The sequence below is a fragment of the Cyclopterus lumpus genome, chromosome 6, assembly GCF_009769545.1.
Source record: "Cyclopterus lumpus isolate fCycLum1 chromosome 6, fCycLum1.pri, whole genome shotgun sequence".
NCBI lineage: Eukaryota > Metazoa > Chordata > Actinopteri > Perciformes > Cyclopteridae > Cyclopterus > Cyclopterus lumpus.
The window spans coordinates 25,813,717-25,826,169 of NC_046971.1; the positions used below are offsets into that span (position 1 = coordinate 25,813,717).

General features: G+C 45.8%; 1 protein-coding gene across 1 annotated transcript; it reads left to right on the top strand.

Moving 5' to 3' along the window:
* The first annotated feature begins 6,450 nt into the window (after window positions 1-6,450).
* Window positions 6,451-8,664, top strand: slc10a3 (solute carrier family 10 member 3). The gene has a single exon (XM_034535685.1). The coding sequence runs from the start codon at window positions 6,660-6,662 to the stop codon at window positions 8,076-8,078; it is 1,419 nt and encodes a 472-aa protein (XP_034391576.1). The 5' UTR covers window positions 6,451-6,659; the 3' UTR covers window positions 8,079-8,664.
* Window positions 8,665-12,453: the final 3,789 nt, after the last annotated feature.

A 12,453-nucleotide genomic window follows, 5' to 3' on the forward strand; every position in this document is an offset into this window, starting at 1 on the left:
ATATATATAATTAATTAATTAATTAATTAATTAATTGTTGTTTTGACAAGAATCAATAGTTCCTCCTACTTTGCCTTGTAAAGCACCATGTTGTTTCTTTGAGATCAGAGCTCTGTGTTGAGACGTGTCCTATTGGTTTGGGTGCTTCATGTCAGTGACCCAGCATGCAGTTGGAAAGCCGAGACCTCAGGCGCCGACACAGGAGGGTTTATTTGACCAGTTCAGCAGACTTTGCAGCTCTTTTTTTCTATATTTTATCTTGTGTTGAAATAAAATCTCGCTCTCTGACGCAGTCTTTCATTTGACTTCTGTGCTGCGGTTGTTGTGCGTGAGTGTGAGAGAGTGTGAGAGAGTGTGAGAGAGTGTGAGAGAGTGTGAGAGAGTGTGAGAGAGTGAGCTCAGATATCAAGCAACACTCGGTGGCAACGGAAGCATGAAGACAAAGGACAAAGCTCAAATCCAACTTCTTCTCAGAATGCCTTTTTCTTTCTTTTTCTCACATCCATCATGTGACACCTCCCTGTCTACCGTCAGAATCCTTGATGAAAAATCTGATGCACAATGTAATAACATTATTGCTCCATGGACATCTTGAAATCAGCATTGGGCTTATATAACGCCACATGCTTTAAATTGGGTCAACTTTATTGCAATAAAGGTTGTCCTGTTGGGACAAAGCTACACACATTCAGGCCCCGCCAGAATGAACTGATCACCTCTGGTCAACATTCCAATTTGGCCAATACTTACTTATTTATAATAATAATAATAATAATAATCCATTTAATTGATATAGCGCTTTTTAAGGTACTCAAAGACACTTTACATGTTACATTCATACACCGTAGACACAGCTACGGGGAGCAATTCTGGGTTAAGTGTCTTGCTCAAGGACACATCGACTAGGGCAGGGATTGAACCATCAACCCCCTGATTGAAAGATGGGCCTGCTAACCACTGACCCACAGTTATGAGCAAAAACCTGCAAAACTCCCATCAGCCTCAGCTTTACTTCGTTGTGTTTAGTGCCAGTTAGTAAATGGTAATACTCTAGTAAACTGCCTCAGCATATTAGTGTGGTAATTGTTAGCAGGTCAGCATCAATGCAAGGGTTCAAGCATCATTTCCTGTCATCATGCAACACGGACGCACAACGAAATGCAGCTGGAGCCCGTCTGACACACCAACACTGCCAAGTGCAGCTTGATCCTGGACCACGATGGATCCAGGTCTCTGTGAAGATGCCACCGGCCTCCTGCTGCTTTCATCCACGGCCGATCATCAGACATCCAGAAGCATGCTGGGTAGTGGAGTAGCCTCGGGTCCTCGCTGGTTTAGCTTAGCTTCCATCTCCCTCTCCTCCCGGGGGCAGTTTGGTGGCTTCTGGTTGGTCGGCCGTGGGCAGGGATCGGTTTAAAGTCCGCTGCACTTGATCCCCTCGCGTCCTCTTCAGAAGTTGATGAATGTGTTCTGTCATGCCAACACGATGGGAGCTACCAGCCGCAGCATTAACTGACATTTAGAATATTAAAATGTAGATTAAAGTATATTAAACTATTTTGTATTTCATCATCAAGTGTGTGGCATGAGAAGAAGGCTTTATTGTTTCATAATCTGCCTCCCGAGCACAGACATGAAAAAGGCTCCACCTCGCCACCACTTTTTAGCTTCTTTTTGTTGTTGTTGTTGTTATGTGTCGCTTTGTTTTTGTTACGTGTTAGGTTGTAGTGGATTTTATATACACTTGCACATGTAGATAAGAGAGGTTATGTTTTAAATTAATACATAAAGAAAGATATGATCATTAATTTGAGGAATATTCTGAGGAATGTATTATGAAGCATAAGAGAGGATCACTGTTTTATTATTCTGTTTGTTAATGACAAATGTAATGATTCATTGTATGATGCATGGGAATGAATGGATGTTTTATTGTTTAGAGTAGACAGTAGTTAAAGGGATGCCGATTGAAACCTGAGATGTTGCTTTTATTCTGTAGGCAGGATAATAGGGTTTTATTCTGAAGGGGAACTTCCTGTCCTTGACCGGAAGTGTGAGCTTTGACCCCCGCTAGATTATCGATTTGAGGCATTCTTTGAAGTGGCCAATGGAACTAACCTTCAGGTGTGAACCTTATGTCTTATTCTCTGGTCAGCAGCATGCTGTGTCTCTGAAAGGTATTTACATGAATACCTCCACTAACCAATGGAACTAACCTTCAGGTGTGAACCTTATGTCTTATTCGCTGGTCAGCGTAGCATGCTGTGTCTCTGAAAGGTATTTGCATGAATACCTCCACTAACCAATGGGAGCTTAGCTCAGCGAATGGACTGCGAATAAAACTAATTGTGAGACGTGAATTTGGTCTCTTACGTGGTGACGCCAGACAGAAACTGTTGGCTAAGTCAGGAGACTGTGGAAGCGAAGCCATGTGAGCGCGTCCGGGCCTGGACCATGTATGTATACAGATGACTCTTGTTTGTTATGATTAAATAATGATTATTATATATCTCTGGCTTCGGAGCTTCTTCTTCCAGGCACAAGGTAGCTCGAGACTCTCGGAACTCTTACATACGCCTTTCTGTGATGTTCTCTCTCTTTGTAGCTCTTTTGTGTCTCTTAATGGTCCTTTTGTGTCTTTTAGTGCTCATTTTGTGTCTCTTTGTAGCTGTTTTTTTGTTCTTTGTGGTCATTTTGATTCTCTTCGTCATAGGTTAATGTCTCTTTGAGTGACATGTTGTATGTAGTTGAAGGCGGGGGGAGCCCCCTGACACTCTGGGCTTGTGCCTGTTCAGTAATCCATGAGCAACACTTCTATTGAACAGTTAAAACCAAATTAAACATTGTGATGGCAATATTAATTTTAAAAAAGCAAAATGTTTGCTTTCATGCGTCTCCCACCCTGTAAACGGAGTTGTGTCCAGTATGACACCCTTTCAGGAGGTTCTCTGGGAGACTTCAAAAGCACCGCTCGTGAACAGTGTGTTCGCACACAAAAACCAAAACAGGCCGCGGTGCTCTCTGGGTAAACAGAAGCCTGTGTTTCTCACCGAGGCCGTGACTTGGGAAAGGGTCAAGTTGGGCGGGGGTGGAATGTAACTGAGGGGTTTTGTTTCTGTCTCTCTCTCCTGCTCTGTTCGTGACATAAGTCGTGAGGTTCATGCTCTTCCGGTGGGTGGATACTGGGACAGCCTCCCTAACAACTGGCTGTCGCTCCGTGAAACATGAAGGGGGCGGTCCCAGCAGGCCGTCCTGGCGCGCGCCGAGTGCTCCCACTGAGCGGACGACTCATGACAGCACAGCAGACGTGGAGCAAGGCCGTCCGGGACTGACGTCAACACGGTCAGTTAGTATCCCGGGTAAGCCCAGGTGGCGCTTGCACAAACAGAATACCGGCCAAGTGACCTCGCCGGACCCCCCTCCCGTTCTGGGAAGAAAGCCCGAGGTTATAAATTGAAAGTGGCTTTTTAAATATGTGAGTGACTCCCAGCAGGAGCCCAGTTGCCATAAGAAGGGATCCTCTGCAGGGTTGTGCTGACAGAATGGAGTTCCCCTTTAATGGGCAGTGTCTGGTTTCCCCGGTCGTGTCTGCTGTTCGTGTACGACAAATAGGCAACAGCCGACTTTGTAACTGGAGACCGCTCAGGGAGTGTGACTGTGTTGATCGATGGGTGTCAGTGACACCCATCCGTTGAGCATCTTGTGACACCATGTCACAAGATGCTCAACGGATCAAAGGTCAGGGGGCTGAAACTGACAGGGAGAGTCTGGATTAAGAGGGCAATCGGTTGGTGTAACAGGCCTCCAGGCTCCATGTTTGTAAAAGACAATAAGACAGAATGTGAAAGACGAGATGGGAGTGGTGTCAACAGGGATGGGCCGTGGCTCACCTTTAATTCAGTACGGATACTTGTTGGCACAATCTTTAACGATACAGATCCTGATCATTTCTAAAGGCAGGGTTGAAAGAAAGAAATGCACACTTTTATTTATCCCCGTGGGGAAATTCTTCTCTGCATTTGACCCATATTTATCTTTAGTTAAATAGTTAGGGTTCAGTGTCCAGCCCAAGGACATGCAACTATGAGGAGAGCGGGGATGGAACCGGGTACCTTGTGGTTACGGGGCGACCACTCTCCCCATTAGATACAGCTGACCCCTTCTTCAAAACATAGTTTTGTTTGAATTCTCTTTACATCCTGACGGCATTCAATGAATCAAATGCTCTGATTTAAAATGAACTCTGTGACTGTCGCAGGACCTTGATAAGTCCGTCCAATCATTTTGTTTGGCCACAAACTCATCGCTCGTCCCAGGAGGCTTCCATAAGCTGCTAGTTCACAGCTGGAGGCGTTGTTCATTATAACCATTTGGGGGGCGTGGCTTTGGAGGATTTCCTCTTCTCTTTAGGGACTTTTGGAGCTAGGCTGCTAGCTTCTTTCAGTGGAAACGAGTTAGCAACGCTACGACTGGGCGTTGAGGTCGGATGCTATTTAAACTCTTCTCAGTTTCTCACGATTACCAACCCTAGTTTAAAATAGGTATGTGAATCTTTTCAAAACAATGGTCATTTTCAGAAAAAAGAATATTACACTACAATCATAATCATGGCAGCCATTAAAAACAACAAACTAACTGTAACGAGACACAAATATAATTAGTATTTTTACATAAATACTATGATTTAACAGTGTGCTGCTGGATTGACATATAACACCTGGAGATGAGTCAGCATTTTTGTACTTCTAGTTCCCTCTTTTCGAAATCAATGTTGTTGTTTTTGTAGGCTTTTGGTTAGATATCTAAAATAAGCTTGTGGTTAACAGAAGCTGAAGAGATTTAAATTGTGTTCAATGATATAAAATATGTTATATTTTGTTTTGTGAATTTTGAAGCTTTAAAGTCTCTAACAAGTGACACAATGAGACTACAACACGTCATCACGCTGACAGGTACACCTTTACATACTCACCACGCTTATGTAGTTCATTTATAGACTAACTTGATGTTCGTGATATATATATATATATAGGATTTTGCTATGAATATTATTGAAAAGGATTATTTACCAAATGAGTAGCTTGTGTATCGAGTTTAGTGCCGTGCACGACTCCTCACAAGCTTTATTATCTGCTTAACTATCACTTAATCGTCATGTTTGTTCATTTCTAAGGATTCCGCCATTTCACTTTTGGTCATGAAATTAAGTGCGTGTGTGTGCGTGATGAGTAATCCCTGGTTTACCCCCCATCCTACAAATCACGGTGTTCCCTCGCCCATGTGACCGCCCCTGTTTATTGGCGGAGGGACGGGAAGAGTTGACGCTTTTGGACCGCTCCGATTGGATTAACGAACGCCTACGTCAAGGTAGTCAGGGTTACCCAGAGAGAGACAGGAAGTGGTGGGGCTTTTCATTACACAAATAAAACGCATACGATTTGTCATTGAGTAAGTAAATGTATAGGCAATAACAACAACAACAACAACAATATTAGGCAATAAAACATTGATAATGACGCCAGTGTGTGTTTAGTCCAAAACATATTACAAACCCGCTGCAAACAACAAGGGCAACTCCTTGGAGTCATACATCAAGTGTTTGGCCCATATTGTGTTAGTTGATAAAGTAGAGTAGCACAAACCAGTAGATACACAAGACTGGAGCTTTGGGGTCGCCTGGAGACACGCATGACATAATATACAATACAAATACAATGAATACAAATTGCTAAAATTAGGAGAATTACGACTTTGCTCTTACCGCCCTCTGTACATTGTTGCCTCTGAATTCCCATCAAGTCCAATGCAGCAACTCCTGCTACATTTGAGTTAATTTGTGGTAATTTGAATAAACGCAGCATTTTTATTATGAATGTTGACCATGTGAATATATTCTTGTTTTTAAAGTGCTGTTATCTGTTTGTTATTTACCATATTTAAGTACCACATGGTACTTGTAACACATGCATTACATGTATTTATTGTTTTATTCTATGTCCCTTGTATGTTCAACATCCTTGGCAAATAAACAATTCTGATTCTGATTCTGACAGTATAATTAAACATAACGTAACCCAGGATCTTGGTGGTGTGAATTCCCAGTGAAATGTTGTGACATTACCAAACATATATTACATTTCTTGTGGTTTGTTGCTCGAAGATGAAGGGATTTATTTTGGAAATCCCATACCGGAAGTCAGACTTGTACTCAAGCTAGCTTGAACTAACGGTAGCGAAATATCGGCAGCCAAACTACGATGCTCTCTGTTGTCGCCACCCGGGGAGACAATAAACACGTAGGACTAGGCGAGGCGTCGCTCCACCGAGACGGACATCTTCGCTTCGATTAGACAAAAGAAAGAAAGGAGCCGCGACAGAGCCGTGCGAGGAGCGCCTGCTCCTGTGTGCCGGAGGGGGTTGCTCCAGGAGAGCTGTGGGGCTCGGGTAGGACGGGGCGGGGTGATGTTTAGGTTCCGGTATAAAGGCAGCAAGAAAATGGGAACCAGACGAGATGTGGAGCCGGCTGCAGACGCTGTTGTTTTGTACCGGAGACTAGAATGAGAAGTTCACCGACCGGGTGTAACAGGGCGGCGGTGTAACCGTCTCGGGAGGCCGCTCGCGGTGGGAGAAGCGCCCTCCGCCCCCTGTCCGTCAATAAGATGAGGACGCTACTTATATTCTGTTGTCTCTTCCTTATTACCGGCGCAGCGGACCGGGCGTGGGCCACCGGAAACCTAACTGTCGACAGCGGCAGCAACGACACCAACCAGACGGCCGACAGCAGCAGCAGGTACATCACCATCGGGGACGGCTCGTCGCAGGAATTCGAGTTTCCTGAAAACACCAACGGCGTGATTGTGATCGCCAGCCGGTACCGAAGCGCCGCGGTGAGCAGGAAGGGCCGCCGGAGCTGGAAGCCGACGGTGACGGTCCGCTCCCTGGACCCGGAGGTCCTCTCCATCCTCAACGTGACGGACAGCGGCCACGCAGCGACGGCCAAGAGCTACGTTATCAACATCCGCTCCGGGTTCCCAGGCCGGGCTCAGCTGCAGATCCAGCTGCTGGAGCTGGACCAGGACTCGGTGCCGGTTCTGATCGAAGAGAGAACGGATTACTCCATCAGAGTGGCGCCCGGCAACGATGACCCGGCCACCCGGCTCGTACAGTCCGGCGGCCTGTCCCATTTCTCTGAGAACCCCGTGCTGTTTGCCCTGCTGCCTCTCATCTTCGTCAACAAGTGCGCGTTTGGGTGCAAGGTGGAGGTGGAGGTTCTGCGGGGCCTCCTGAGGAGCCCGGTGCCGCTGCTCCTGGGTGTGCTGGGTCAGTTCCTGGTGATGCCATTGTATGCCTACTGCGTTTCCCGGCTGGCCTCGCTGCCCAAAGCGCTGTCCCTGGGCCTGGTCATCACCTGCTCGGCCCCGGGCGGCGGGGGCGGCTACCTGTACAGCCTGTTGCTCGGGGGGGACGTCACCCTGGCCATCTCTATGACCCTGGTCTCCACGGTTGTGGCGGCGGCGGCCATGCCCCTGTCGTCGGCCCTGTACGGCCGGCTCCTGGGCGTACACGCCGCCCTGCACGTGCCGTTCGTGAAGATCCTCGGCACCCTCCTGTTCATCGCCATCCCCATCTCGCTGGGCATGCTGGTCAAGCTGCGCCTGCCCTCCCTTACGCGCGTCCTGCTGGCGCTCATACGGCCCTTCAGCTTCGCGCTCATTGTCGGCGGTATCTTTATGGCCTACCAGATGGGCTCGTCCATCCTAGCCAACGTCCGGCCTCAGATCGTGGCGGTCGGGGTCACGGTGCCTTTGCTAGGGCTGGTGGTCGGCGCCGTCCTGGCCAAGCTGGCGGGCCTGGCTCCGCCTCTGAGGAAGACGGTCAGCATCGAGGTGGGCGTCCAGAACAGCCTGCTGGCGCTCGCCGTCATGCAGCTGTCCTTCCGCCGGGCGGAGGCCGACTTTGCGTCCCAGGCGCCCTTCATCGTGGCCCTCAGCAGCACCTCGGAGATGCTGCTCATAGTCCTGGGCTACTTTGCCCAGCGGAGGTTGTGCGGCGCCACCGTCCCCAGGAGCGACGCCTGATTGTAGCCGCTGTCTTTTTTTTTTCTTTGTTCAGAACTTTTTGAAGAATGAACTCTTTCCAACCTGTGGACATTTGGTGTCCCCGCAGTCTGGGCTTCAAGACACGCGACGACCGCCAGTCCGGTCACCCCGCTATGCACCGGACAACGAATGGACTTTTTTGCGTTGTTTTCGTATTTTTCATGAAAACCAAAGGCCTTTTACCCCTCTGAGACTCCCCTTTTTGTGTTTATTTTACAGTATGTACTTTTTAAAATCAGATTATACTGTGAGGTACTCAGTGTAAATATTCCTAAGAAGAAACATACCTATAAAAGAAAAGATATTTTTCTACCAGATTACTTTTTGTAATCCAAAAGCAAAGATCGATTTGCATCATGTTTACAAGAGGTCCATGTGTCTTAGCCTGGTGGGGGGAAATACGTTTTGGGGGGGCTTAAGTGGAATCATTTGGAGGTAATCAAACGGTAACATGATGATGTTATGAAAGTATTTGCCACTGATTGTTTCTCCTGGATCTGCGAATCCATGTACTTGAATATTTGCGAGAAGTGCAGAAAAAGTAAATAAAACATTGTTAAAGCAGGTTTGGGTTTGTTAAGAGTGTGTCTAACAGGTTAGTGTTGAGAGGGGGAGAGAGCGCTCACAGTCTGAGTCAGAGGGGCACCAGAATAGCAGCCTGTGGTGGTTTGGGTTCACTTTGGCGCACAGACGTTGTGTGGTGTTCTTTACATATTTACAGAGCAGCTTCACTATGTGTTGAAATTCAGATGTTGGAAGGAAAAAGCCGAACGGCAGCAACACGCCCACGAGAAATGAACCTCCACTGCAAGCGGAATGTAACGCGAATGTTGTCCTACTTGTGTTCTATACAGGCTACAGTGCAAATAATTCAGACAAAAGGTTGTGTAATCGACCAATCAAACATGGCTGCCCTGACTGGACGACTTTTTAAAGGGCCCGTCAAAAAAGAAATTCAGCTACACTAAATAAATAATAAGTAAATGACTATATTAGTATATGTAATTGCTTCAATCAACTACAACCTTTAAATGTTGCTTATTATTAATGTTTTGAATGCAAGACTTACTCATCAGAGGGTTTTTTCAATGGAAGTGAGTTTGTGCAGCTCGAAGTATAAAAAAGGGGAGCTCGACGGTACAATTTACTTACTGTTACCAGTTGTTTCCAAGGGACTATTTGTTTGGTCCAAAGTGCTTTCAGCTGTGTGTTGACAGTGTGTTCTGTGGATGTACCAAGTCCATCGTTTCTGGTAAAGACATATTGCTGTTGAGGCATTGCACATTTATATTTGACTGCTTCCAGCACCACAAACCTCCTTTTGTGCGGCCGGTGGCAGTAAGTGTCAGTGGCAGATATCTGGTCCAAGCCTAAATGCTAGAAGAGGTAAAGAAGAGCTCGAGGAACAAATGAAAACCGGAATTTAAAAGAGAGAAGATCAAGAGCGAGGTAACATGGATGGATTTAGAAGACGCACATGAACAGCAAGCTGTGTGGAAGGCCAGCATGTAACCTTTGCTTTCGTCCCGTTAGTATCAGGCTATTGACAGACAGCAGGTTGCACACTTGTTAAATCAACCCTCCTCGAGAAGCGGTGGCAGTGAACCACGGGGAAGTGCTATTTATGTAGAGACCGCACTTCCTGTTTACACGTCAAGAGCAGCAGACTTTTTTTCTTCTTCTTTTTCTTCCATGTTCTCACAAACTTTCTGAAGGATGTTCAGACCTGCTGTGTTTGGCCCAGCGGGTCTGACTGAGCTCTCAGGAATGTAGCGCAGCTGTGAGGCCTGCAGGCCGGGAGAGTGCGCAGCCGGGGAGCGTTTTCAACTCCTGAGGAGGGCTGACCCGGGGAAACGGTGGCTGTAGGAAGTGCAACATGATCTCTCTGAGTCACGACCGCTTTGCGCTGCCTCGTAGGTTACCACGCCGACCCTTTTTGTACCATTATTATGGATTATTTTCGCCACTAGAGGCCCTGACCTAGATGGGTGTGACTAACTAAATACATTCATGCAATCAGTGGGAACTTTACACGCATCACAGGAGGACAAGATGTGCTTTCTTACTAATTATGTTGGTTATCGCTCACTTTGAGTCACACTGTAAGTTCTATATTAAGTATTACTAAACAAACTGAATTATTCTTTACTTTTTTCATCCAGTTTTGTTATTTAAAGGTGCGGAACTTTTGGAAGTCCCGCAGTGCAACGTCAGTCTCTTGATGCATAGTAATGTTAGGAGTGGCTGTTTCAGAGGATGTAAGGCATTTGTTCCATGCGCTCTCTTTGAGATGACGTGCATAACATGTGGTATTTTGTGTGAGCTGACCTGCTATTGGAATAGTTTGATTCTACCACGGCGACACTGAGAGATTACTGAATGGGCATACTGTGAAAAGGTCCAGGCCCCCCCCCCCCCCTTCACCTACAAAATGTCACTCAATGAGAGCAAAACAACCACAAAGAGATGCAAAACTGCTGCAGTGAGATCCGAAGAGACTCACAACAGCTATGACAAGGGGCAAAACAACCACAAAGACACACACAAAAACAGCAAAGAGACATAAAATGACTACAAAGAGACACAGAATGACCACAAGAGACAAAATTAGGACAAAGAGACACAACACCACTACCACTCTGCCAATGCATGTTGACACCGTGTGTTGTTCAACTTCATCACACAAGCATGAGGTCCTGCTGAGGTCAGGATCAGTCAGGCCTCCGATCCTCGAGTGTCAGTGGCTCACTTGATCCAGAAAAGAGCTGCCACTGTAGCTGACCCTGTGTGTGCATCCGTGTGTGTCAGGTGTGTGTGTGTGTGTGTGTGTGTGCGTGTGCGTCAGATGTCTGTGTGTGTGTGTGTGTCTCAGATGTCTGTGTGTGTGTGTGTGTCAGATGTCTGTGTGTGTGTGTGTGTGTGTCAGATGTCTGTGTGTGTGTGTGTGTGTCAGATGTCTGTGTGTGTGTGTCAGATATGTGTGTGTGTGTGTGTGTGTCAGATGTCTGTGTGTGTGTGTGTGTGTGTGTGCGTCAGATGTCTGTGTGTGTGTGTGTGTGCGTCAGATGTCTGTGTGTGTGTGTGTGTGTGTCAGATGTCTGTGTGTGTGTGTGTGCGTGCGTGCTGAAGTGTCACTGTGTGTTGCTCCTCACGGGGCTGACAGGAGATGATGACGCTGTGCCTCCGCCCCGTCCATCAGCATTTCCCGTTCCTGTTTTACAGCCCTGCACATTAGCGGCACAATGGGAGGAGGGGGCTCTTAAAAATTCATGAGGACACATTGCATTAAGTTTTCATGATTTCCTTTCAGCGGCTCCCACGAGACGGTCTCCTCGCAGCCTGCCGCGATGAAGCTGGGAAGTCTGGAAACAAACACGAACAATCTCCACTCCAACACCCGAGGGCAAGATGGAGGCCGTCGCCGAACAGTCATGGCCGCTCGGGGGGGTCAAGGTGTTGCGCTCACTGTGGATCACCTGAACTGAGTCACAATCATGTTAGTTATTTTGTTTAAGTGTTTATTCTCTCTTTTTAATTTCGCACAACAACAAAAAGTCCACCCCATGTTTTTGGAGCAAACACCGCAGCTTCTCACAGGAGAAGAAGGTGAAGATGTGTATTATGATCCCCCTGTCCCGTACAAAACAACATACAAATAAATAAAATAGTTCAAATGACCTCTGCTTTGTTTAACTACATGGAAATACTACTTATGCATTAATTCACCACCAGTAATAATAGTAAACCAGTATTGTAATACATAGTAAAATAACAGGGCCCATTTGGTCTGGATACTGAGTACTTTTTTACAATACTGTACTTTTACTTCATTTTGAATACATGACTTTTCTTTGCAACGTGGTATAATTAATTTGATTTTACATTGTGGTGTTAGTACTTTTGCTTAAGTAAAGCATCTGAATACTTCTTACACAATCAGTGTTGTATATATATAATATATATATATATAATATAATATAATATATATATATGTATCTATACATACATATATATATATATATACAGTATATAAATATACATAATATATATAATCTATATATGTATACATATACGTGTATTTATATGTATACACATATATATATATATATATATATATATATATATATATAATGTGCAACTGGAAAACCCACAAATACTCAACCTTTCGGTTCTTGTTTCGCGCACCACATTATGTGGTCTTTCTGCTTCCTGTATCAATCGTGCTGATTCTAGAAACCCACATGACCTTTGGCTGTGTGTTTAACCCTTTAGAGAGGTTGCAGCAGAATGCTTTGTCTGACATTTAATGATGCAATGCAACAACAAATCATGGGGAAACATAGCGACTTCAAAT